The 22,700-nt window shown below is 51.9% G+C and overlaps 1 protein-coding gene across 12 annotated transcripts in view; it reads right to left on the minus strand.

Annotated features, from left to right (window-relative positions):
* The window catches only part of EVC (EvC ciliary complex subunit 1), a 60,689-nt gene that overhangs the window by 1,776 nt on the left and 36,213 nt on the right, over nucleotides 1-22,700 (minus strand). For 9 of the 12 annotated variants that reach the window (XM_064584249.1, XM_054509004.2, XM_045881510.3 and 6 more), the window contains 9 exons: nucleotides 20,641-20,853; nucleotides 13,519-13,628; nucleotides 9,955-10,165; nucleotides 8,801-9,007; nucleotides 7,022-7,166; nucleotides 6,265-6,376; nucleotides 1,667-1,793; nucleotides 858-951; nucleotides 199-310 (listed from right to left, as the gene is read on the minus strand). In XM_064584249.1, coding sequence (XP_064440319.1) covers nucleotides 199-310; nucleotides 858-951; nucleotides 1,667-1,793; nucleotides 6,265-6,376; nucleotides 7,022-7,166; nucleotides 8,801-9,007; nucleotides 9,955-10,165; nucleotides 13,519-13,628; nucleotides 20,641-20,853 — 1,331 coding nt within the window. Of the gene's footprint in view, nucleotides 1-198; nucleotides 311-857; nucleotides 1,055-1,097; nucleotides 1,581-1,666; nucleotides 1,794-6,264; nucleotides 6,377-7,021; nucleotides 7,167-8,800; nucleotides 9,008-9,954; nucleotides 10,166-13,518; nucleotides 13,629-20,640; nucleotides 20,854-22,700 lie in introns of those variants that run through there. The other 3 variants (XM_045881509.3, XR_010409271.1, XM_064584250.1) reach the window with 3 other exon arrangements.

The raw sequence follows: 22,700 nt of genomic DNA on the forward strand, positions 1-22,700 counted from the left end.
GACGTGGAGCTAGGTCATGGCCGACCCGGCCACATCGGACACCAACAGCAGCAGTGAGGGATGCCAACCCCTCCCACCAGCGTCCATCATTTCTGGGACCCTCTGGCTAACACCCCGAGAAAAGGTGCTGATTTTTCCGCCCAGACTTCGGGTGGTCAGTAAGCACCCACAGGCAGTACACTGGGGTCCCCGCTGTACCTGAGTGATCCCGAGGGGTGGCCCCCTGAGGCAGGGTCATCGTCGGTGGGCCCCCCTGGGTCCCCTTTCTCCCGGGGTGGGGGCTTCTTCCTTCTCATCCTGACAGGCTTCTCTGCAGAAGACACACAGACCCAGACATTGGCTCTGTGACTTCACGAGCCTCCAACCAAGCCAGGCACTTTCTGAGTACCTCTGCGGCCAAGTATACACTCTGTGCTTTCTGCTATTATACCCATTTAACTTATAGGGAAACGGAGGCCTGGGGGTGAGGTGCTTCCCAAGGCCATACAGCCATTAAGTGGCAGAGCTGGGGTTCGAGCCCAGGGCTGTGAGGCTCCCACTGTGTTTCCATCGCACAAGCAGTAAGACCCCAAGAACACAGCACTGGTATGGCAGACCGCTGTGTTCCTAACACACCTCCCCGGCCCTGTCCCGTTAGCAGGCTACGACACTTGTGGGGTCACTGAAGTTGCTGCTGGCAACCAGATCATTAGCGGGGGGCTAATTATTCCCCGGGGGCCCAAGTGCCGTCCTGAGCCTGTTTATTTACAGACGAGGACACAAAAGCCATGCAGAGGGCTCGTGGCAGACACGGGACTGGCATCCCTATTCCCAGCCCTCAGAGCCTCCCGCCTGGCGGAGTGCCTTCTAGGCCTTACCTGACAGTCCACGCTTACTTGGCGACAGTCTACTTTGCGGAAGGGGCACCCGGGCCAAGGCCGCCAGCTCAGAGATGAAGCTCTGCTCGGCTTCCTGAATGCAGGGAGGGAGGGTCAGCCGGGGCTCCCTCTGCCCGGTCCCGCCTCCCCAGCGCAGTGGGGCTGACGCTCTCCAGGGAGGCTGACGGGACCGTGTCCTGAGGCAGCAGGGGCAGGGCAGACGCGTGTGTGAGGGGGGGCGCCAGCATTTTCCAGCTTCTGCCGGAGAACTGCCATCCTCACTCACGCCAGCCGGGAACCCCGGTCTACAGATGAGAACACTGAGGTGCGGGCTCAGTGAGGGCCACAGAGGGGGAGCAGCAGAGCCAGGATCTAACCCGCTTCTGCCCGGCCCTGGAGTCTGAGTTCTCAGCTGCCACCACTGTGGGCTGACCACGGGCCTGGCTTCCGTGACTTATGGACTGTGGGATCTCTCGGAGCCTCAGCGCCCCCGTCTGGAATAGAGCAGTGACCCCGTCCTCGGTGGTCAGAGGATGACATCAGAGGGTGCATGCACAGCTCTCGGCTCAGCGACAGACCTCAGTTAGTAAGGGTTCACCGTCTTTACTGTTGCCTTATCCTGGCTGCGCTGGGGGTGAAGACTCCTGCCGGCCCCAGGGCTCATGGCCAAGCCAACTGCCAGTGACGACCTCAGCAAGCCAGGGCCGAGGTGTCTTTGCTGACCTTGATCACGAGAGTGGCCTTTTGTTATTCCCATTCCTCGTGAACCCCCCCGCCCACTTTGGGAAGGCACTTTTCCGACACTCTACCTGCAGCTGGGTCTCGAGCTGGGCTTCCAGATGATCCATAGCCCTTGCCTTCTGCTTCCAAGCATCCAGGCGGATCCGCTGGTGCACGGTGAACTGGGCCAGAAACTTTTTCTGCTGTGCCTCCATCCTGGCGGAAGGAACAGAGGCCATCAGGGCTGCCCTTGCCGGCCGGCCAGTCAGAGGCCAGCACGACAGCTTCCCAGGGGCCTGCTGAGTCTCGGGGACTTGAGCCCTTGGATCCATGAGAACAGAATGGCCTCCGCTGATTTACGGTGTCTACACAGGGGCTGACTCATCATGAAAGCATTTCGCGCTCGGGACGTTCCAGAATCCCACATGCCTGTTTTCCCTGGGGTTCTACCAGACCCTTGGGGGTACCAGCAGGACCAAGAGTAGCATCATCAGGGGTGGGAGCAGCTCAGAGGGGCGGGGGCCTCCCTGGGGTCCCCCAGCTGCCAAGTGACTGAACAGCAAGTGGCCTCTTCCTACGAGAAATCATCTGAACCCAAGGTAGGGGGACGTGCTCCTGGGAGGACCAGAGGCCCACCAGCTACCCATCCATATTGAAAACAGAAACCAGAATGCTCATTGCCAAGCATGCGGCATCCGACAAATCCCGAATACGGGAGCACCGGCTTCCGCGGGGCAGAGCTCTGAGCTGGGGCAGCAGTGGGGTCCCTGACCTGCAGACAGCCCTACCTGGCTTTCAGGGGCTTTCAGGACCCTTCCCCTCCCACTCCAAATACCCTCCCTTCCTGGGCTGACCTTCCTCTGGCCCTCAGCAAATAGGAACATTCCATCCCATCCACCTCGTTTGCATAACTGCTCTCCAATCTTATGTGACTGCTTTTCTAACAGGGCTGAATTTCTAGACCCGAAGAGAAAAGCCACCCCCGGCGTCAGCAGGTAGCTGGTTATGGAGTTTCCCCAAAGACACAACATTTTACTCGGTTTTTGCTTCAGGCTCTTCTGTCGGCCAGCAATATCTTTCTCCTCTTCTTTGTATTTGCCTGGCAAACTCCTACTCATCCCACAAGACCCCATCATTAATCCATCCATCCACTCCTTCATTTACACACAAAAGGACCTCTGGCCTGCCGGGGGCTGTCCTGTGTTTGGAAGATACAGGTGCGAACAAGACACGCCCAGTCCCTGCCTGCATGAGGCTGCATTGTGAGCTGGGGGTGCGGTGGGGGTACAGGCCGAACACATCATGGGAAGAGCGGAGGTCAGGGCCCTGCAGTATGGCCTCTCCCGCACCCTCGAGGAGGCCGCATTCATGTCCTGGGACTGCTCAGATGGCCGCAAGCTGACGGGAGGCACTTAACAGCAATCTATTCTCTCACAGCCCTGGCGAAGGCTTCCGTCAAGGTGTCGGCAGGGCTGTGCCCCCTCCAAAGGTTCTGGAGGAGAGCCTGTCCCTGCCTCTCCCCACTCCTGGTGGCTGCTGGTCCTCCTTGGCTTGTGTCCGCACCATCCCAATCCCGCCTCCGTCCTCCCGTGGTCTTCTCTGCGAGTGATCGAATCTCCCTCCGCCCCACTTGCCCGTGGGGATAATCCAGGACGATCTCATCTCAAGATCTTTAACTTAATGACATCTGCAAAGATCTTTCTTCCCAATAGGTCGCACGCACAGGCTCCAGGGATTAGGACACAGGCAAATCTTTGGGGGACCCCCATTCAGCGTCTAGGTGGCTTCTTGCTGTGAGCAGCCTGTCCTATGCCCATTCTGCCAATAGTCCTGGTCACTCTCGGCTGCCACCCACTGTGGACTTGGCTAACGGGAGTGGCGGGCAGGGGGAGCACCACACGAGGAGGGGCTGGAGGGGGGCTTCACCCTGTAAGGCCCGGGGAGCCGGAGACCTGGCTGCCTCGTGTTTCTGTGATGCCCTGGCTGCAGTGTGGACAGCAGGCCTAGATGGGAGCCCAGAGGCTACAGCTCTAAGCCGGGAGGGGAGTGACAAGGACCTGAGACAGGAGAGTGGCCGAGAGAGGAGCCATGCTCTGGACAGTCCTGCCCGCAGGGGGACGGCCGCGTGGGGTTCTGGCTCCTGAGCGCGAGCCCCTTCAGGACTGCTGACCCTCCAGCACCTTCCGGAAGAAGGGAATGCACTGGAGGTAGGCCTGGCTGCAGGGTCTGAGGCGCCTAGACGGGTATATCAGCTCCTAAAAAACCCCTTACCCTTAGACTCGTATTTGATTATGGAAATGGCTACTTAAAAGACCTCCGTTCTGACTGAGTTCTGATTGCGGAGCCGTTCCGATTGCAGGAGGCACCGTAGCGACGACTCTGCGGGTGGGGAGGGACATCGGGGCGCTGGCCGTGCACCCCCCTCGCCGTGGGCGCTGTATGCAAATATATCCGTGAGGCAGGAGCTACTGCAAACCTGCTTCAGAGATGGGGAAGCTGAGGCTCGGGGCGTGAAAGGACCACCGGGCTAGCGGGTGGCTGTCGGAAGGGGCCGTTCCCCCACAGGGTCACCGGCATCCCTCAGACGGGCCTTCCCACGATCACACCACTCGCCAGAGATGCAATTTGGAATTTGCCATTAGACAGAGGATTGCTTTGCGGGCTTAGAAGTATTGCTCTTTCTGATCGATTATCTGTTGTCACAACACGGCTCTGTCCCCAGGAGTTCTGGCTGACTTTCAATAGGAACTTTGAGTAGCGGGACAGGGCGGGAAGGACACTGATGGCCACATAGGAGCCTCTAAGTCACAGTAGGACTCAGTCACGCACCCACATCCCCGCTGGGCTCTGCTTCCATCTTCCATAAACTTGGGGGAGGTTGGACTGGGGCGGCTGAGGCCCCTCCTCCTGGGTCACGGGGGTCAAAGTGAAGCCCTCGGACTACATCCATCAGCAGCCCTGGAGAGGAGTGTGTTAACAATTCAGATTCCTGGGGACCCCCTCAGGAATCAGAGCCCCCGAGTTAAGTGTCCAGGCGTGGGCCCAAGACCTGCCGGGTCCAGAGATGACGCTCCCCGCATCAGAGAGCCGCCGGCCCGTAGTCTGATGGATCTGCAACAGTCAAGGCAAGGTGACAGCTTGCAGCCCGATGGCAGGACATCTGCTGACCACAGCTAAGGGCCCGTTGGAGGTTTGTGGAGAGCAGATGTAGGACGCAGCCTGACCCAGGGGGCCCTGTGGTTCTTGGTTCCTAAACCAGCTGTCAGATGACGGGCTGGAATTGACCGTGAGGCTCGGCACAGGGCCCGCGCCTCTGTCGTGCAGGGCGGTGGTCGTCCTGCTGCAGTGTCCAGCGGCTGGGATGTGTCTGCCCAGACAAGGGACCCGCACCCCCGCCCCGTCGTCCTGCAGGGACCCGCCCCTCCCCCAGCAGAGCACCTGCACCAATTTATTGCTGTTTCCCTGTCCGTCTCTCCCCCCAGGCTGTGAGCTCTGGGGTGACAGGTGCTGTCCCCAGGGGCTGGCTCCGAGCCTAGCAAGAGGGGGTGCTTATAGGGGAATGCTGGTGCAGCACCCACGGCCCCTAGCTCACGGGGAGGCCGTCTGCGCGTCCGTGGACAGTTGCCACCCAGGCCAATGGCTCCTTACGCCAAGTACCTGTGTCTATGTCTCAGGGCATTCTCTGGCCCCCGGGGTGTGCCCGGCCAGCTCGGGGGCCGGCCAGAAAGCCTGGTGACGTCACACCTCCAGGGCGGACCCTCAACCAATGTGGAGCAGGGGGTGGTGGACAAATCCTTATTTTCCACATCCCTTGCTGGCAAAATTGGAAGTTGAATTTTATACAGTTTCTCAGGAGGTCCGGAGTGGGATTGAGCCTCAGGCGCTGTGGAAACACCTCACTGTCCCGGGGTTGATCTGCTTTGTTTCTGTTGTGGTCGGCCACACAGTGCCCCCCACAGGTGTCCCTAATCCCCGGAACCTGTGAAGACGTCACATTTCATGGCAATCAGCTCCTTGGCAGGCTTGTTCAGGGTCAGCAACTGTTAAGATTTGGAGATTATCCTGGATTATCTGGGCGGGTCTCAATCACTGGGATGCTACAAGCAGAGAAGTTTCTCCAACTGGAGTCAAGAGAGATGTGGCCAAAGAGGGAGGCAGAGGACTCCAAGCATCAGGATGTAGGGGCCGTGAGCAAGGACGGGAGAGAGGCTGCTAGGAGGTCAGGGTGGCCCCCAGCCGACAGCCGCAAGGCAACGGGACCTCAGTTCTGCTGGGAACCTGATGGTGCCAACCTGAGCAAGCCTGGAAAGGTTCTTCCCAGAGCCTGGACAAAAGCCCAGCCGGCTGACGCCCAGAAAACCCAGCAGCCCCCGCGGGGACCTCTGAGCTGCAGAAGCGCGTGCTTTGTAGCCGGAAACACCTGCAGGCCTCACGTCCCTCTCCCTCACTGGGCTTGCCGGGGTCACCTCCAGAGTAAACAGCCTGCCCCCCATCCTCGTGTCAGAGCCTGCACTGGGGGAGCCCACCACAGCCGGCCTCCCTCGTTCCCTCGTGCCAGGCCCCTCCGAGGGGCCGCGTGTCCAGCAGGGAGCCAGACAGAGGCGCGTGGGCTTCCCCAGGCCAGACAGGTGCACGCACCATCAGATGCTGAGTGTGTAGCAGAGATTCCAGAAAGGGGAGAGCTCACCTCTGGTGGACCGCCTTGCAGGCTTCGCCAGCTCCACCCGCCACCAGGCTCCCCGACGAAGGCTCCCCGAGTCCTTGCTTTGTCCGCGGCTTGTAGTTCTCCATTCTCTCACCTAGACCATTCAGCACATGAGATCAGGGGCATGTCTGGGGACCACGTCTGTGCCAGGTCCGGCATGGGCCTGGGGCACAAAGATCAGCGGGGCACCTGCTCTCAGAGTGTGCTGTTTACCCAGCACCCAGCACCCACGCTTAACCCTGGGAAAGGCTCCAAGTGCATGAGAAAGCACGGCTTCCGTCACAGACCCTGCGCCCCTGGAGGAGGGGGAGGAGCCTTCTAGAACATACAGAGAGGTTCAACCTGGATGGTCTCTAACTTGCATGATCTCTAGGGACATAACATTCTGTGGCTATTCAATAACAAAGAGTATTGAATGAAACAAAAGTTGCTCATGTGGCCAATTAAGTTTATCATTTCAATGCATTTCCTGAGAAATCCTCACATTAGAGCTGGGGTATCAGGGAGGCAGGAAATCAGAGCTGAGAGGATGCATGGAGGGTGAGCCCAACCCTAGCCCCACAGATGGGGAACCAAGGCCTAGAGGGGAAGTGAACCGCCCTGAATGCTCTGCGTGACAATCTCATCTGTCTCCTGCTGTCTCCTGCTGGCCTAGCCCAGCCCTTACTTCGGAAAACGAAGTGTGTCCTAACTAAGAGCACGTCCGGCCTGCAGGGCTTCCCTGAGGAGGGGGCCGTACCCTGTAGGGTCTTCAGATGCTGTAGTCTCCTCTCCTCGTGGTCCTGCATGACCCTCCCGATCTGCTGGTAATAGGCGTGCACCAGCCGGCTGACCCCGGCGCTGGTCACATAGACGCTCTCCACAGCCGCCTCCATCAGGGTCCTCTGTGGCAGGAGGCAAAAGGCTCAGCAGAGAAGCCACCCACGAGCGCGGTCCCCTGCCTCCCCTCGTCCTGCTACTTAGCTTCCACCACTCCCAACCTTGACTGGTCGGGGAGCAGGCAGAGTGCGTGCTTGGATTACACCCGTCTCGGTTATCCAGTGGTCTGGGGCTGGCTGTATGACCCGGTTCTGGCCAATGAGATGATGCAGTGTTAGGGAAAGACTGATGGGGGACCTTCCCTTTACAAACATTAAGGCAAAGCTTAGTGTGGGGGAAGATTTTGCTGTTTTCTTCTTCCTGTCTGGAATGCAGATCTGATGTCTGGAGGGGCGGTGGCCATTTTGAGATTATGAGGCAGCGAACTAAAACTAAGAATGGTGGATCGGAAGGAAAGAGCTGGTGCTTGGTCACATCACCGAGCCTCTGTGAGAGCTCAGAAACACCTACCTCCACATATCTTGTTATGTGGGATGAATAACTTCTATTTGTTTGCCATTTTAGCGTCTTTCTGTTACCGGCAGCAGTATGCGTTCTCAAGTGACAAACCTTCAGGCCCAGAGCAGAGAGGAATGCTCAGGGACGTGTTGGCTGTGCACTGGCAAAGCCACCAACCTTTACTTCATAAGGTGATGGGCAGAAGTCAGCAAAGTCAGACTCGAGAGTCCCCATTTCAACAAACATTTGTCGAATGGTTCCAGGCTTTGGGCAAGAAAAAAATGCCCATTTATTACGGAGCAGTTACTGCTTCGGGGTTGATTATGTTATGTTTCTAGAGCTGTGCTATTCACTCATTCTCCCAGCTCTGCCTGAGAAACGTGCCCTGCTTCTGCAGGTGTGCAAACAGGCTGTGCAGGTGCAGAGGGTGGGGGAACAGGTGTGAGGGTCTGGAGCTCCCAGGGCCCTGCTCATCCCTCAGCGCGCCGTCTCTCTCCCCCTGTGCTGACTTGGGCGTTCTCACAGAGGGGCTCCGCCTCCACTCCTCCAAGGACCGCGGACCTGGCCTTGCACTTCCGGACAGGAGCTGTTACTGATGGCTGTGGCCTGCTTTCACTTCCATTTAGAACAAGGAGCCCGAGCGGAAGAGAGGAAGTCCCCGTTCTCCACCTCCCTCCCCAGTCAGCAGACCCACCCACACCATCAGGCCTCCTGTCCTCCTGCGTCCCTGCCTCAGGGGGGCGCTGTCTGCTCCTCTCCGTGTCCTGCCCAGCTCCCGGGAGATGGTAAGTCCCATGGAGGGGAGATGCTGCCCGCCTGGATCACTAGCCCAGCGTCTGCCACCGGGCTGGGGGCGCCCCGTGACTGTAGCTTGAATAAAGGAACGTTCTTCCAGAAACCGAACACCTGTTCTTTCTTGTAGGTGTGTGTTTGGGGGGGCACTCCCACCCTAGCCTGACTCAGAGCCCCTCTGGCAAGGGATGCCATGCTTACATTTATACCATTTTCATGCCGTGAGCACTTATCAGGAAAAGGCGTAGAATTTTAGGGAAAGGAAATGACCCTCCCAGCGTCGCAAACCAGGCACAGCCCTGAGGCCGCCTGCTGGTCTGCCCCACTGCCCCTCGTCCGCCCTGCCCGCCCGCCCCATCCCAGTCCCTCTGGCCCCTCGGGTTCCCCGGGGACAGGGGCTGGCTCGCACCTTGAAGTCATCCCTGTCCTTGGCCCGGCTCTTGGTGGCTGCATTCCGAGCGTGCCCCAGCAGCGCCTGCCCAATGGCTCGCTCTGAGTGCTGTTGCAGGAGCCGCCCGACCTCCTGGGCCTCGGCCAGGAGCTGCTGCTGAAGCTGCAGCCGCGTCTGCTGTGTCTCCCCCTCCAGCCGGCTGGCCTCCTCCACGACTCGAGCCTCCTGGAGCGGACAGGAGAGGGAGAGCCCACGCTGCTACTCCGCACGGCGCTCTGGCTGGGGTCATGACCAGGATGTGGGGCTGGCCCAGCCCAGGGCCCCAGGAGGGCGGAGGAAGGGATTGAGAAGGGGCAGAAAGTGGGGACCTCTGGGCTTGCAAAGTCAACAATGCATGGGCCGGGGTGTCTGTTGAACCCCCCCAAGCATTTATTGGGCACTGACTGCGTGCCCAGCGCCATCTGGGGCCTCTCACAAGTACAAGAACTTCCTCATTCTTCCAAAACACCATGAGGCCTGAACACGGGGAGTGATGAGGATATAGAGGCCCAGAGACACTAAGTAACTTTGTAAAAGTCACACAGCAGAGCTAGGTTTTGAAGCCAGAGTTGAGTCTGAGCATAATCTGGGACATCACGGAAGCCGGGGCAGGGCATATAGGGCCCTGGGGATGGTCCTTCCTATGGGAATCAGAGTTGGAGAAGGAGGTGAGGGGACAGAGAGGAAGGAGAGCCAGTCCTGCCTGCTTCCCACTGAGCTCTCCTGGGCAGAAGGAAAGTGACCGTGAGCTTCTCCCTCACTAATGGATCAAAACACCAGCTACTCCACGAGAGCAGTCAGCCTGCTCGGGTTTAAATCCCAGCCCCGCAATTTACAGATCCTTTCTTTCAACTTGTTCAAACCTTAAAACAGATCACAGGGCCCCTTCCTCCCAGTACCCTGATGACCATACGGATCTGATTTCTGATTTCATATCCATGTGTAGCATAATTCTCAATAGAGCAGACACTAATGCCCTCCGGCACACTGGGTGCCCCCCGCCCCCAGGAGGCTGCCACTGTCTCACCCTGCAACAGCAAGGGTGGCAAGATTCGGGCTTTGGCAGCCATGGCTGAGCCTGGACCCTGACGGAGTGGCAGGGTTGGGCCAGGGGGCTGACATGCCGATCTTACCAAGGCTCTGAGCAGCTGCAGCTGATGTTCATCCAGACACTGGGAGGAGCCCTGCTCGAGGGCGTGCTGCTCACGCAGCTCCTGGAGAAGGCTCTTCTTCCCAGAAAGTCTCATGTGGGCCAGGGTGGTGATGGCGCTGCCCCGGAGAGCCAGCCTCCGGAGGGCAGAGCGTAGCAGCAGGTCATGCCCCTGCCGGATGCACCATGTGGACCTTTGAGGAAAGTGGGCACGGGGCTGGGAGTCAGTGCTCTTGGCTTCACTGAGTGTGATGGTTAAATTTGTCAGCCAGAATGTTCACGAGATGCCCAAACATCTGATCAAACATTATTCTGGGTGTTTCTGGATTTTCTGGGTCTAACATTTGAGTCAGTAGGCTGAGTAAAACAGACTGCCCTTCCTAATGTGGGTGGGCCTCATCCAGTCAGTGGGAGTCCTGAAGATAAGAAAAGGCTGACCCTCCCAGGGGTTGCATTGGTCTGGAATATGGTTTTTCTTTTCCCCCTGCCTTTGGACTCAAACTGAGATATCAGCTCTTTCTGGGTGTTAAGCCTTCAGACTTGGACTGGAAATACACCATTGTCTCTCCTGGATCTCCAGCTTGCCTATGTATACATCTCCTGTTCATGCCATGTCTCTGGACAACCCTAATACATTGAAATCAAGAAATGCCTCAAGTAGCCCTGCTCCCCAGGTAGCCTTTCCAGAATGCGGTAGGTTGGACTTATCCCATCTCGTGCTGCCTGTTTTTTTAGACATGGTTGCTCACCTGTATTCAGTCATTTGTTCTTTTATTCATCTTTTCAACTTTATCATATCCTGCCCCAAGTTTCTGATGCATATATGCAGCTGTCTTCAGTAGACATCTACTTGAATTTCTTACATAACTTTCAAAATCAACACATCTAGAACTGAAATTGTGGGCTATTTTTGAGTTCCCATCTCAATGACTCAAGTGAAAAACCCTGGTCTACCAGAAAGGCCCAGCATTTGGTATTTTCTGACAGTCTGAAAAGCTGAACAGTGTTGGCAGTCAACCTACCACCTGGCAAACACTCCAGGCTTTCAGCTGGGGGCTCTTGTCCTAAGAATAAGGAATCATCCCTTACAGAAGCTTAATTTTGAATCAGCTACTTTCACAAATGGGGTAGCAGATCTGCCACTATGTGAAATCCCTGCTAGAAGTAAGATAAATCGTCTCTGGAGGAAGATCCCATTATTCAAAAACTTAAATTATCTGTGTAATTTTCAGTTACTGTGTCCAGCATTCAATAAAAATAACCAGACTTGCAAACAGATAAGAACTGGTCAAAAATAAAGAGAAAAAATAGATAATAGAAACATACCCAAAAGATACTGGATATTGAGATAATCAGACAAAACTATGATGAATATGTTTAATAAATGATAAGATGAAGAATTTCAGGAGACAACTGAGAACTATGAAAAGAATCAAATGGAAATTCTAGAACTGAAAATTCAGTACCAACATTAAGAACAACAGATGGATTTAACAGCAGATGAAGCATTGCTTAAGAGAGCGTGAACTGGAAGATAGTTCAAAATTAGTGTCTAGACTGAACCACTGAGAACAAAAGAATAAAAAATACAGGACAACATAGAAGATGTATGTGGCATAAGGTGAAAAATTCTAATAAAATGTGTAATTGGAGCCCCAGAAAAGTAGGGAAAGAATTGGCAAAAGAAATATTAAAGAGATAATGGCTGAGAATTTTCAAAAACCAATGAAAGATAGCAAACCATAGAAGATTAAAGAAGCACTACAGATTTATTACACAAACAAACAAACAAGAAATACCTACAAAAACCACATGTATATTTAGGCATATCATAATAAACTGATGAAAACAAAAGAACAAAAGAAAATCTTAAAAGCAGCCAGAAATAATTGAAACCAGAAGACAAAAGATTATCTTTAAAAGCATTTAAAAAATAACCAAACCAGGATTCTATACCCAATGAAAACATTTCTCAGAAATGAAGATGAGAAAGACCTTTTCAGACAAACAAAACCTAAGAGAATTTGTCACTAGCAGAGCTGAATTAAAGAGAACCTTTGTGCAAAGGAAAATAATCCCAGATGGAAGCCTAAAGATACAGGAAAGAATCAAGAGCAATAGAAAGGGTAAATATGTGAGCAAATCTAAATAAATATTGACTGTATAAAACAATAATGCTAATATCTCATGGGGTTGAAAATAAAGAAGTAAAATACCCACTAAGAAAAGCATACTCTATGAAAGAGGAATAAATGGAATTAAGGTGTTCTAAGGTGTCCATATCGTCCGGAAGAAGGAATATATTAGTGTATATCAGATTTTGACACATCAAGGATACAATTTAAAATCTTTGAGCCACTAAAAGCACAGTAAAAGAATACATAACTAATATGCCAAAAGAGAGATAATTAAGGTAATAAAAAAAACCTAATACAAAAGAAGGAGAGAAAGGGCCACAGAGCAGCAGAACAAACATAAAACAAACAGTAAGATGATAGATTAAAAATCCAAATAGATCAGCATTAAGATTTACATTAAATATAAATAGACCAAATATTAGTACAATTAAAAGATACAGGTTTTCAGGCTGGACAAATCTTCCAGTCGTTCCCTATTGTCTTAGGATGGCCCACGAGGATTTTCTGCTTGTTGTCATCTCCTTCCCCTATATTACCCAATACGATAGCTATCCACCTACTTCTTGATGTATACACACACTAGTGTCCTGGAAAATGCTGACAACTAGAAAAACAGTTTTATCAAAATAATTTTTCTCATATAAAACAAGGAAAAACAAGTATTTTAGAGAAATTTGAAAATATGGTACTACACTAATAGCTATAGAAAAAGTAGAAAAGAGGGGTGCCTGGGTGATTCAGTGAGTTAAGCATCTGCCTTTTACTCAGGTCATGATCTCAGAGTCCCCAGATTGAGCCCCACATCGGGCTCCCTGCTTAGCGGGGAGTCTGCTTCTCTCTCTCCCTCTCTTGCTCCCCCTGGCTTTTTCTCTCTCTCTTTCTCTCTCAAATAAATAAATAAAATCTTTTAAAAAAGAAGAAAAATAGGAAGAATACAGATTTATTAATAAATTGGGAGTGGCTGAAAATGGGGACAAGGGGGCTTTTTAAGTGATGGAAATGTTCTAAATTTGGATCATGGTCAAAGCTGAAGAACTCTGTAAATTTACCAAAAATCATTGAATTGTACACTTAGAATAATGCATATGAATTAACTTCCAAAAAAAGTATTTAAAAAGGTTGCTATGAAAGACAGCTCTATGAAGTAGATGTTATTAGCCCATTTTATAGATGAGGAAATTGAGGGCAAGATTTTCCCAGATCAAGTCTGACCGCAAGCCTTTTATCTGTGGCACTCTGCTATCACTCTTCTCCACATTTACACTTACAGATTGGTTGGTCTCAAAACCACTCTGTAAGAATGGCAGGGGGCAGTTAATGTGTCCACCTAACAGATGAGAACACTGAGGTTAGCATGGAGATCACAGAGGACACAGCCGCCCCCCTCCCCTTCAGAAAGCTGTACTCACTCTTCACTGAGGCCACCAAGTCGGCCCAAGACCTGGTGGACGATGCTCTCATGGTCATCTTGCAGGTGCGTCTGCAGCACGGAGGACAGGGCATGCTCCTCCATCCACACCTAAATCCAGCACAGAGCAACAAGGGGTCAACTCAAGTTCACTTCACCCATCATCGCTTATGTTGGAACATGCCTTTTGTTTCTTGTTTAAAAGATCCTTTTCTCCCCTGATTTCATTAATATTTTCTCTTACAGTTCCTTCTAAAGATTTTTAAAATTTCTAAGTTGCATTTAAATCTTAAAGCATTGAACATTCATTTTCTGTGGCGTGAGGAAGACATCTAATTTTTTTCTGCATAAATGGATACTAATTGTCCCAGCACCATTTATTAGATAATTTATCTTTTTATGGCTGGCTTGTCATGCCACCTTATCTTACACAGTTTCCATGTATACACAAATGTCATTCCAGGCTCTCTGTTTTAGTCCTTGGGGGTGTCTTTTTATTTCTGCATCAACACTATACTGCTTTAATTGCTGTTGCTTATAGCAAAACTGCATAGACGTTAGGGCAAATTCTCCCATATTCTCTTATACAAAGCTGTCTTAACTATTCTTGGTTGCTTTTCCTCTCATATGAATTTGAGCATCAGTTTATCAAGTTTGGGAAAACTGCTTTTTGGATATTCTTGTAATTGGACTGAATTTATAGATTAATTTGGAGAGGATCATCATCTTTCCAAGATCAAGTTTACCCATTCAAGAACATGGCATTTCTCTTCAGTCTTACTTTATGCCTTCAACAACAGTTTATAAACTTCTCCACTAAGCTCTTAGACACATCAGTCAGGTTTATTTTTAGGCACCATATAGCTTTTTTCAGAAGAGGATCCTTACTGATGTTATCACTGGGTGCTCGGGTATATAGGAAATCTACTGGTTTGGGATGCTGATTTTATATCTGGGAAACTTACTGAGCAATCTGAATAGTTGTAATAGATTGTAGATTCTTTGGGCTTCTCAATGGAGACCTTCATATCATCCACAAAAGCCCCACAAATGAGCCTCAGATCATCAATTGTGTTGTTTAGATCTTACCTTTATGGCTTAACTTATGATTTTCTTTTTTTTTGAGAGGGGAGGTGGAAGGGCAGAGGGAGAGGGAGAGAGAGAATCTCAAGCAGACTCTATGCTCAGTGCGGAGCCCGACACGGGACTCGATTCCAGGACCCTGGGATCATGACCTGAGCTGAAGGCAGACACTTAACCAACTGAGCCACCCAGTTGCCCCTGGAACTTTTCATTAAAGTCAGCCTCTGACTTCTCTTGTAAAGAGTCTACAATAACCTGTCAGAGTGCTTAATGGGCTAGAACTTTGTAGAAAATTCTATACAGCGGGGGCACCTGGGTGGCTCGGTTGGTTAAGCCTCTGACTCTTGATTTCAGCTCAGGTCATGATCTCAGGGTCGTGAGATTGAGCCCTGTGTCAGGCTCCATGCTCAACGGGGAGTCTGCTTGAGATTCTCTCTCTCCCTCTGCCTCTGCCCCTGCTTACTCTCTCTCTCTCTCAAAAGAAAAAAAAAAAAAAGAAAATTTTGTACAGCCTTGCTTCTCTAAATGGTAAATGAACCCATATGGGGGTCTTTGGTGGGCACTTCAGAATGCAGGTAAAAACAGCATCAGGACTCACAGTCGAGAGGACCCAGGCCATCAGACTCCGTGGTGCCTGCAACTATCACACCAACATCTCCAAAGCTATCAAATGCCGGCTCGTGAATGCTTAAATTCAGAACCACAAGCAGCTTCAGTGGGCTAAAGTGCTGACCCTCGTCATTGCTACCTGGAAATTGTGTGGCTTTGGGCAAGTTTACTCTTCGTTTCAAGCTTATAGTTACCAAGGAGAGAAAGGGAGAAAGAACTAGCAGTCAGGGCATGCCTGGTACACGCTGAGGGTTTTGTAGTGTTCTCCCATAATGGGGCGGGCTTACAGGTGGCTGGGTTCTAAAGCCAGCACTCAGGCAAACACTGTCATCCTGAGGGAGGGGGGACACTGCCATTTTAAAAAGCACAGTCAGGGTAGGCCTCATTGTGAGGGTGGCCTCCTGCGAGGGTGACACGGGAGCAAAGACTGCAGCAGACGGAGCAAGGCAAGAACACACCCAGTGAGCGGGAGGAACGCAAGGAGGCCAGTGTGGCTGGCGTAGAACCAGGAGGTCAGAGGGAAGCCGGGCCCCGACATGGAGGGCCTCGTGGGACAGGGTGAGGATGCTGGCTACTCTGCATGAAAAGAGAAGCCACTGGGGGTCTGGAGCAAAGAAATGACACAACGCGACTGTGTCTTTTAGCAAACCTGATGCGCTGGCAATTACAAGATGCACGATTATTTTAAGTATCACTAAAGGAGACAAATCACTGCCAATTAAATTATGATGCATCTCAACGTCCAGGCTGTTAAAATGTTTTTTAAATGTGCACCTTAAAAATTAGTGTCATGTGGTATGTTTTGAAAGGATCGCTCTGGGTGGGGGGTTGAGAGTAGACCACAGCCGGGGGAGGCGTGGATTCAGGGAGACCGGGGGGCCGGCTGTCACGGCGATCGGATGACAGGTATGGTACCTGTAACCAGGTATGAGGGCAGACGTGATGAAAGTGGTTCCATTCTGGACTAGACAGAAGGCAGAGCCTGTGCAACTTCCTGTCAGTTGCACGTCGGGGATGCAAAAGGGCGAGTCGAGACAACCCCAAGGGTTTTGGCCCGGTCGGTGGGAAGATGGAGGAAGAGTGTGGATGGAGTGGGTTGGGCAGGAAGACCAACAGTTCTTTTTTGGGGCATGTGACAGGTCCACGCCTATTCATCACATACAGGAAGATCTCAGGCAGAGAGTGGAGTCTGGAATGCATTCTGAGCTGGAGACATAAATGAGGGAGGTGCCGGCCTCAGTCCAAAAACCGAGGGATAGAATCCTGCTGAGAGCCATGTAAGTGAGCTTGGAAGCGATTATCTTCCGGCTGAGCCACTGGATGAGACCCCGGCCACAGGCTGGATTGCAGCTGTGAGACCCCAAGCAGAGGACCCCGTGAAGCCGTGTCTGGTCTCCTGATCTGCAGAAACTGTGGGATAATAAATGTGTGTTGTCTTTTTTTTTTAAATATTTTATTTACTTATTTGATTAAGAGAGACACAGCGAGAGAGGGAACAGAAGCAGGGGGAGTGGGAGAGGGAGAAGCAGGCTTCCCGCTGAGCAGGGAGCCCGATGCGGGGCTCGATCCCAGGACCCTGGGGCCCCGACCTGAGCCGAAGGCAGACGCTTAATGACTGAGCCACCCAGGTGCTCCTAAATGTGTGTTGTCTTAATGCTCGCTTGGTTATTTGTCATGCAGCATTAGGACACCAGGACAGACGGGTGTGACTGGATGGGTCACCAAGAGAGTGCATGCAGACTGAGAGGAGGGTCATGGGCTGCGTCCTGGGCCACTCCAGGGGGCAGACAAGGTGAAGGTGAGAAAGAACCAGCAAAGGAGACTGAGGCAGAGTCACCACAGAGGTAGCAGGAGAAGCAAGAGAGTCAAGCAGCTGTTTCAAGGAGGAGGGGAGAGCCCAACTTTGGAGGACAGGGATCTCTCAGTTTGGAAAGTGGGAGAGAACAGGATCCAGCCCAAGCACTGCGGCTGAGTGCGGCAGGTGAGGCCTGAGAGCTCAGCACAGGTGGGAGCAGGTGTGGTGGCCAGGTGATGGAAACCCACCTGCAGTGGGGCTGAGAGAGTGGGAGGAGAGTGGGAGGTGGTGCCAGGATTTAACACCTGATGGACTGATGGCCACATGGGTGTTCCTGATGATAGGAAGCGCTACGGACCGCACCCACCACCCCATGCCTTGTCAAAAGTGCAGACTCCCATGTGGCGGTCTATTACTCTCCCATGGTGGCTGTTTCTACCACAAACTCAGTAGCTTAAAACAACACAAACTCATTGTCTTATAGTTCTGCAGGTCAGAAGTCCAAAATAGGGCTCAAGGGGCTGGACCCGAGGTGTCAGCAGGCTTACATGCCTTCTGGAAGCTCTGGGCAAACCCCATCTCCATGCCCTTTCTAGCTGCTGGAGATCACTTGCATTCCTCGGCAAGTGGCTCCTTCCTCCATCTTCAATCCAACGATGGCTGGTTGAGACTTTCTTGGTCCAACATATCACTCTGACACTCCTGCATCCCACTTGCACTTACAGGGACCCTGGTAATTCTACTGGGTCCACCTAGATAGTCCAGGAGAATCTCCCCGTCTCAAGATCCTGAACTTAATCACATCTGCAAAGTCCCTTGTGCCGTGTGAGATCCCATGTTCACAGCCATTGGGAATTAGGACGGGGACATCTTTGGGGGGACCTAGCACAGTGGATTGGGGAAAAGCCCAGGAAGCAACATTAGAACAGATTACATTTTGAGAACCACCATTCTACAACCTGTTCCAATTGGGTAATCGACAGATTCCATAATATTTAACAACTTCCCTGAGTAACAGGACACGAAATTACCAAGGTCCTTTGGGTAAAAGACAGTGTGGGAAATGCATTTCACAGTCTGGGTGTGTGTTTCATTTTCTATGAACAGTTTTGTTGGTGCTTTTTTTTTTATGACTAAATATTCATCTAAATCATAGAAAGCTCATCGCTCATTTTTATCATCAAGGAGGAAATATGGTAAGTGAGAGTACATATGGACCTCTAAATATCTTGTGGCAATTTAAGGCAATTAAACAACCAATCAGTAAATTAATTATGACATATACACGTTGAGAAAACAGTCTTGGGTTATACTTATTTAATCAGTTGATTAGGTCATTAACCATCCTGCTTGCTTCTTGCATGCAGAACTCCTCCTGAAACCCTTCTGCACAAGCCACGGAAAATTCACATGCGCGTGTATACTCACTAAGTAAATAAATAGGAAGTAAAAGCCAGAAGTCATGCATTGTCTAACATTTACTTAAAATAATCAAGACTCATAACCAGAGGGTTGCAGACGGATTATGGCTGTTGGTCTAATAATTTGTCAGTTCTGGATTTTTTTTGATGCCAGTATCATTAAATAATGAGAGAGGCGCTGTGTGAAAGGTCTTATCTTGCATTATCTCAGAGCAACACTGTTGGGTATTTTGATCCCTACTTTTCACTCAGAAGCAGAGATTCTGAGACATTTAGCAAGTTTTGCAAAATGCCAGAGCTGTGTGGGGGGGGGGGCGGGGGTTGGTTAGCTAACTGGCCGAGGCCAACCAGCCCATAGATAGGACTGCACTGGCTCAAACCCATGCATCCAGGTTCCAAAATTAGGGGCCCGTCTGCAAACTACAGCTGCTTCTCAAAGGCCCCCCCATTTGGGGAGCCTTCATCAGAGGCACATTAGACTCACATGGCCAGCTTGTCCCCCCCACCCCCACCCCAGAGACTGTAAATTAAGTGGTCTGGGCCCAGGATTGTTATGAATCCAAGGGATTCAGCTTCAACTACATCCCTTGGAAGAACAGTAAAGTGATCCTGTGATAATTTCCAAAGCTGCGTTATTGCAGCCAAGTTCTCCTGGGCCCTCGCTGTGTCCCAGCCCCTGGACTTTGAATAAGGGAATGAAGAAATGAAAACAGAGTTGCTGTCCTCTAGGAACTTAGAGCCAAGCGCAGGAGACAGTTAGCAATGAGAGGAAGACACGATGCAGCTGATGGAGGACTGAACTGAATTAGAAGGAGGTCTAATAGGAAGCAAGGCCCTCTGCTGCTCCATGGCTGTGAGTGGCCTTGTGGCATGATGCCCCCCTTTCCCTACTTGGTACCTTGGACAGCTCTGGTTTGTTGCTTTGGAAAACCTCTCTTCCATTCACGAGTCCAGTGCTCTTCTGTAACTAATTGGACCCCAAGGCAAAGAGGCAGGGGTTGTTTCTTATAACAAGTTCCCAAGGGGTGGGCAGTCCAGGGCTGGGACAGTGGCATCCACTCTCTGCTCCACCATCCTGAGCCCGTCTGTCTCTGTCCTCCCGCATCCTGCCTCTAAGTCAAAGGAAGGCTGGCGTGCCCCAGGCCTCCTGCACATGCTCTGGGCAGAAAGAACAGGGAATGCCGAAGAAAGGGAAGCTCTTGGCAGCGACCACACTCTGTCTCATCGGCCAGGACTACGTCACCCGGTCACTGCTAGATACTGGGATAGTGAACACATTCGTGTTAAAGCCTGCAGTGTGCATGAAGGCAGGAGAGAAAGGAAATACAGGAGTTTTAGTGCCTGTCACATTTGGAAATTCCTCTATTTGACACGTTTTAGTTTTTTAAAATAAAATTAATGTAAATTAGTTTCCTATTGCTGCCGTAACACATGACTACAAATTCTGAGGCTTAAAACAACACGAATTCATTATCTTATAATTCTGGAGGTCACAAGTCTGAAATGGGTCTTAATTGGGCTAAAATCAGAGCTGTGATCCTTCTGGACGCCCCAAGGGGGAGTCTGCACCTGCCTTTTCCTGCTTCCAGAGGTGCCTGCCTGCCATGCTCGTGGCCACATCACACTGTCCTCTGCTCAAGTCATCACTTCTCCTTCTCTGACTCTGACCCTCCTCCTTCCCTTTTAGGAGGACCCTGTGATTACACTGGGGCCCCCTGGATACGCCAGGACAATCTCTCCATTCCAACATCCTTAATACACTCACTTGAGCAAGCTCCCTTCTGCCATGTTAGGTGACTATTCACAGATGCTGGGCATTAGGATGTGGATATCTTGGGACCATTATTCTATCTACCACACGGATACCTGGTTTTAATCAGGAAACAGGCTTTCACTGAAAAGCAGGAGTTCCATGTGAGAACCCCCTCCGCCCCCGCCAAGTCCACTCCCTTACGAGCTACCTTCTGTGGTTGACTTCTGCCGGTCTAAAGCACAGGCATTGCTGTCCTTTTGTGATGGGCCAGCCGGAGGCATTATCTACGGACTCCCATCCTCCGCTCTCTCCTCCTGCCCACCTTGGTTGTGAAGGGCCGGGCAGGGCACAGTGTCAAGTGCTCGGCACAGGCACTGGGGATGCTCCACGGACAACATCTCTCATTATTCTTCCTAACTGTAAAAACGGTAGACCCCAGGCCCGGTTGTACAAAATGCCCACCTGCTTGTCTTGCTCCAGGAGATCTTGGAAGAGTTCCCACTGCTGCTTGCGGAAGCGATCCGACTGTCTCAGCTGCTGCGCTGCGTTCTCCTGGACCTCCTGCCTCAAGTACTCACACTCTGTCCGGGAGAGGCCGGTCACGCCTGGGAGTGTCTGAAGGAACAGGATGTCCACAAACTTCTGGAACGTTTCCATGGTGCCACGGTACAGCTCCTGAAGCCGAGAGCACGTGACGGGCTTACAAGTCAGGCTCTCACCCTGGGCAGGGCTGTGGGCTTTCCACAAAGCACAGAGGAAACCCAGCGAAGGGAACTCTCAAATCACACACACACACACACACACACACAGAGCTGGGGCAAGGGCAGGGGCAGAGGGAGAGGGAGAAGCAGACTCCCTGCTGAGCTTGGAGCCTGACTTGGGGCTCAATCCCAGGACTCCAAGATCATGAGCTGAGCCAAAGTCAGACGCCTAACTGACTGAGCGACCCAGGCGCCCCTCGTTATCTCCTTTAGAAGCATCTATGCAGATGCACAGAATCACAAGCACACCTTCAGCTTGCTCCTCACACCTTCGCATGCAGCGTATTTCCAAGTACCTCCTCCTAAGAAACAGACTCCAGCAGGTGTATTCCTCATTCACACCTGACAGGCTCTCCTGATATTAGAAAAAAGGGGGTCTTTACCTTCGTGGCCCAAGCTCTCACAGGCCTGGCAACTAGACCCAGGCACAGGAAAATCAAATACATAACATCCCAAGGACATCACTGGAGGGATGAGGCTGTGGTCACTTCAGTGTCACCACAAGCCTTTACTGAAACTGATGAATTTACTGCCACCCACTGACACTGGCCTGCTGCTTCTATATGCACCGCTCATTCCTCCAGCAGCAATACCTGATGGGCGTTTCGGCCTTGCTTTATGGAGGAGGAAAGTGGGTTTAGTTGGCCAAGATCTTAGACTCCAATCCCAGCTCAAGAGAGGGAGTGTCAGCCTGCTGGAAAATGTCCCCTGCTGGGGGTGGGCCCAGGTGGGCTCGCGGGCCACAGGGTAGGGCATCAAGAGCATCTGCCTCATGAGTATGAGCTCACTGGACCTACCCTAGTCCCTCCATGAGAGTGGTTCTCAAACTCAGCTGTGCATCAGAATGCTGTTAAGATGGAGAAACTGAGGCACAAGTTAGATAAGCTGCTCCTGAACCCATAACTGGCCAATGGCTTGGCTGGAATTGGAACCCAAGCGTCTGGCAGGACGTCACTCCTCTACCACACAGCCCACACTGAGCAGCACGTGGTCTTCCTACGGGGACGTCAGTCATTCCCTCCTAATTCAGTGTGGCCTCATCTTCACTAATTACATCTTCAAAGACTCTACTTCCAAGTAAAGTCACATTCTGAGGTTCCAGGGGGACAGACATTTTGGGGGCTACTGTTAGGAATGGAATTGTGTCCCCCAAGTTCAAATACTGAAGCCCTAAGCTCCAATGTGACAGTATCTGGAGATGGGGCCTTCAAGGAGATGGCTGAGGGTAAGTGAGGTCGAGGGTGGGGCCTTAAGCTGATAGGGCTGGTGTCCTGATAAGAGGAAGACCCCAGAGCTCTCTCTCTTCATGAGCACATGGGAAGGGCCAAGTAAGGACAAAGCAAGGAGGTGGCCATCTGCAAGCCGGCAAGAGGGTCCTCACCAGAACCCAACCCTGCCCACACCTTGACCTTGGACTTCTGGTCTCCAGAACAGCGAGACAGTAAGTGTCTGCTGTTTAAGCCCCCTGTCTAGGGCACTTCGTTACAGCAGCTGAGCTGACCGATACAGACACTATCCACCCAGGAAGCTGCCATGATGCTGAGGGTTTGCACTGCCCACCTTCACATGTTTTTCGGGGCCTGGGATGCCCCCTGACTCCTTGTCCACAGGGCCTGTCTCCCCCTTCAAAGCTTGGCTCAGGCATCACTTCCTGCAGACAGCTGTCTTTGACTTGGCCTTAGCCCCAGGCATCCCTCACGCCTCCACTCCGTACCCGTAAGCAGGGATATTGTAACGGGAGCCAACTGGGATCGGGCATGT

This window comes from Mirounga angustirostris, unplaced genomic scaffold (genome assembly GCF_029215605.1).
Source record: "Mirounga angustirostris isolate CCGP_5_RB_7025 unplaced genomic scaffold, mMirAng1.0.hap1 SCAF_2, whole genome shotgun sequence".
NCBI lineage: Eukaryota > Metazoa > Chordata > Mammalia > Carnivora > Phocidae > Mirounga > Mirounga angustirostris.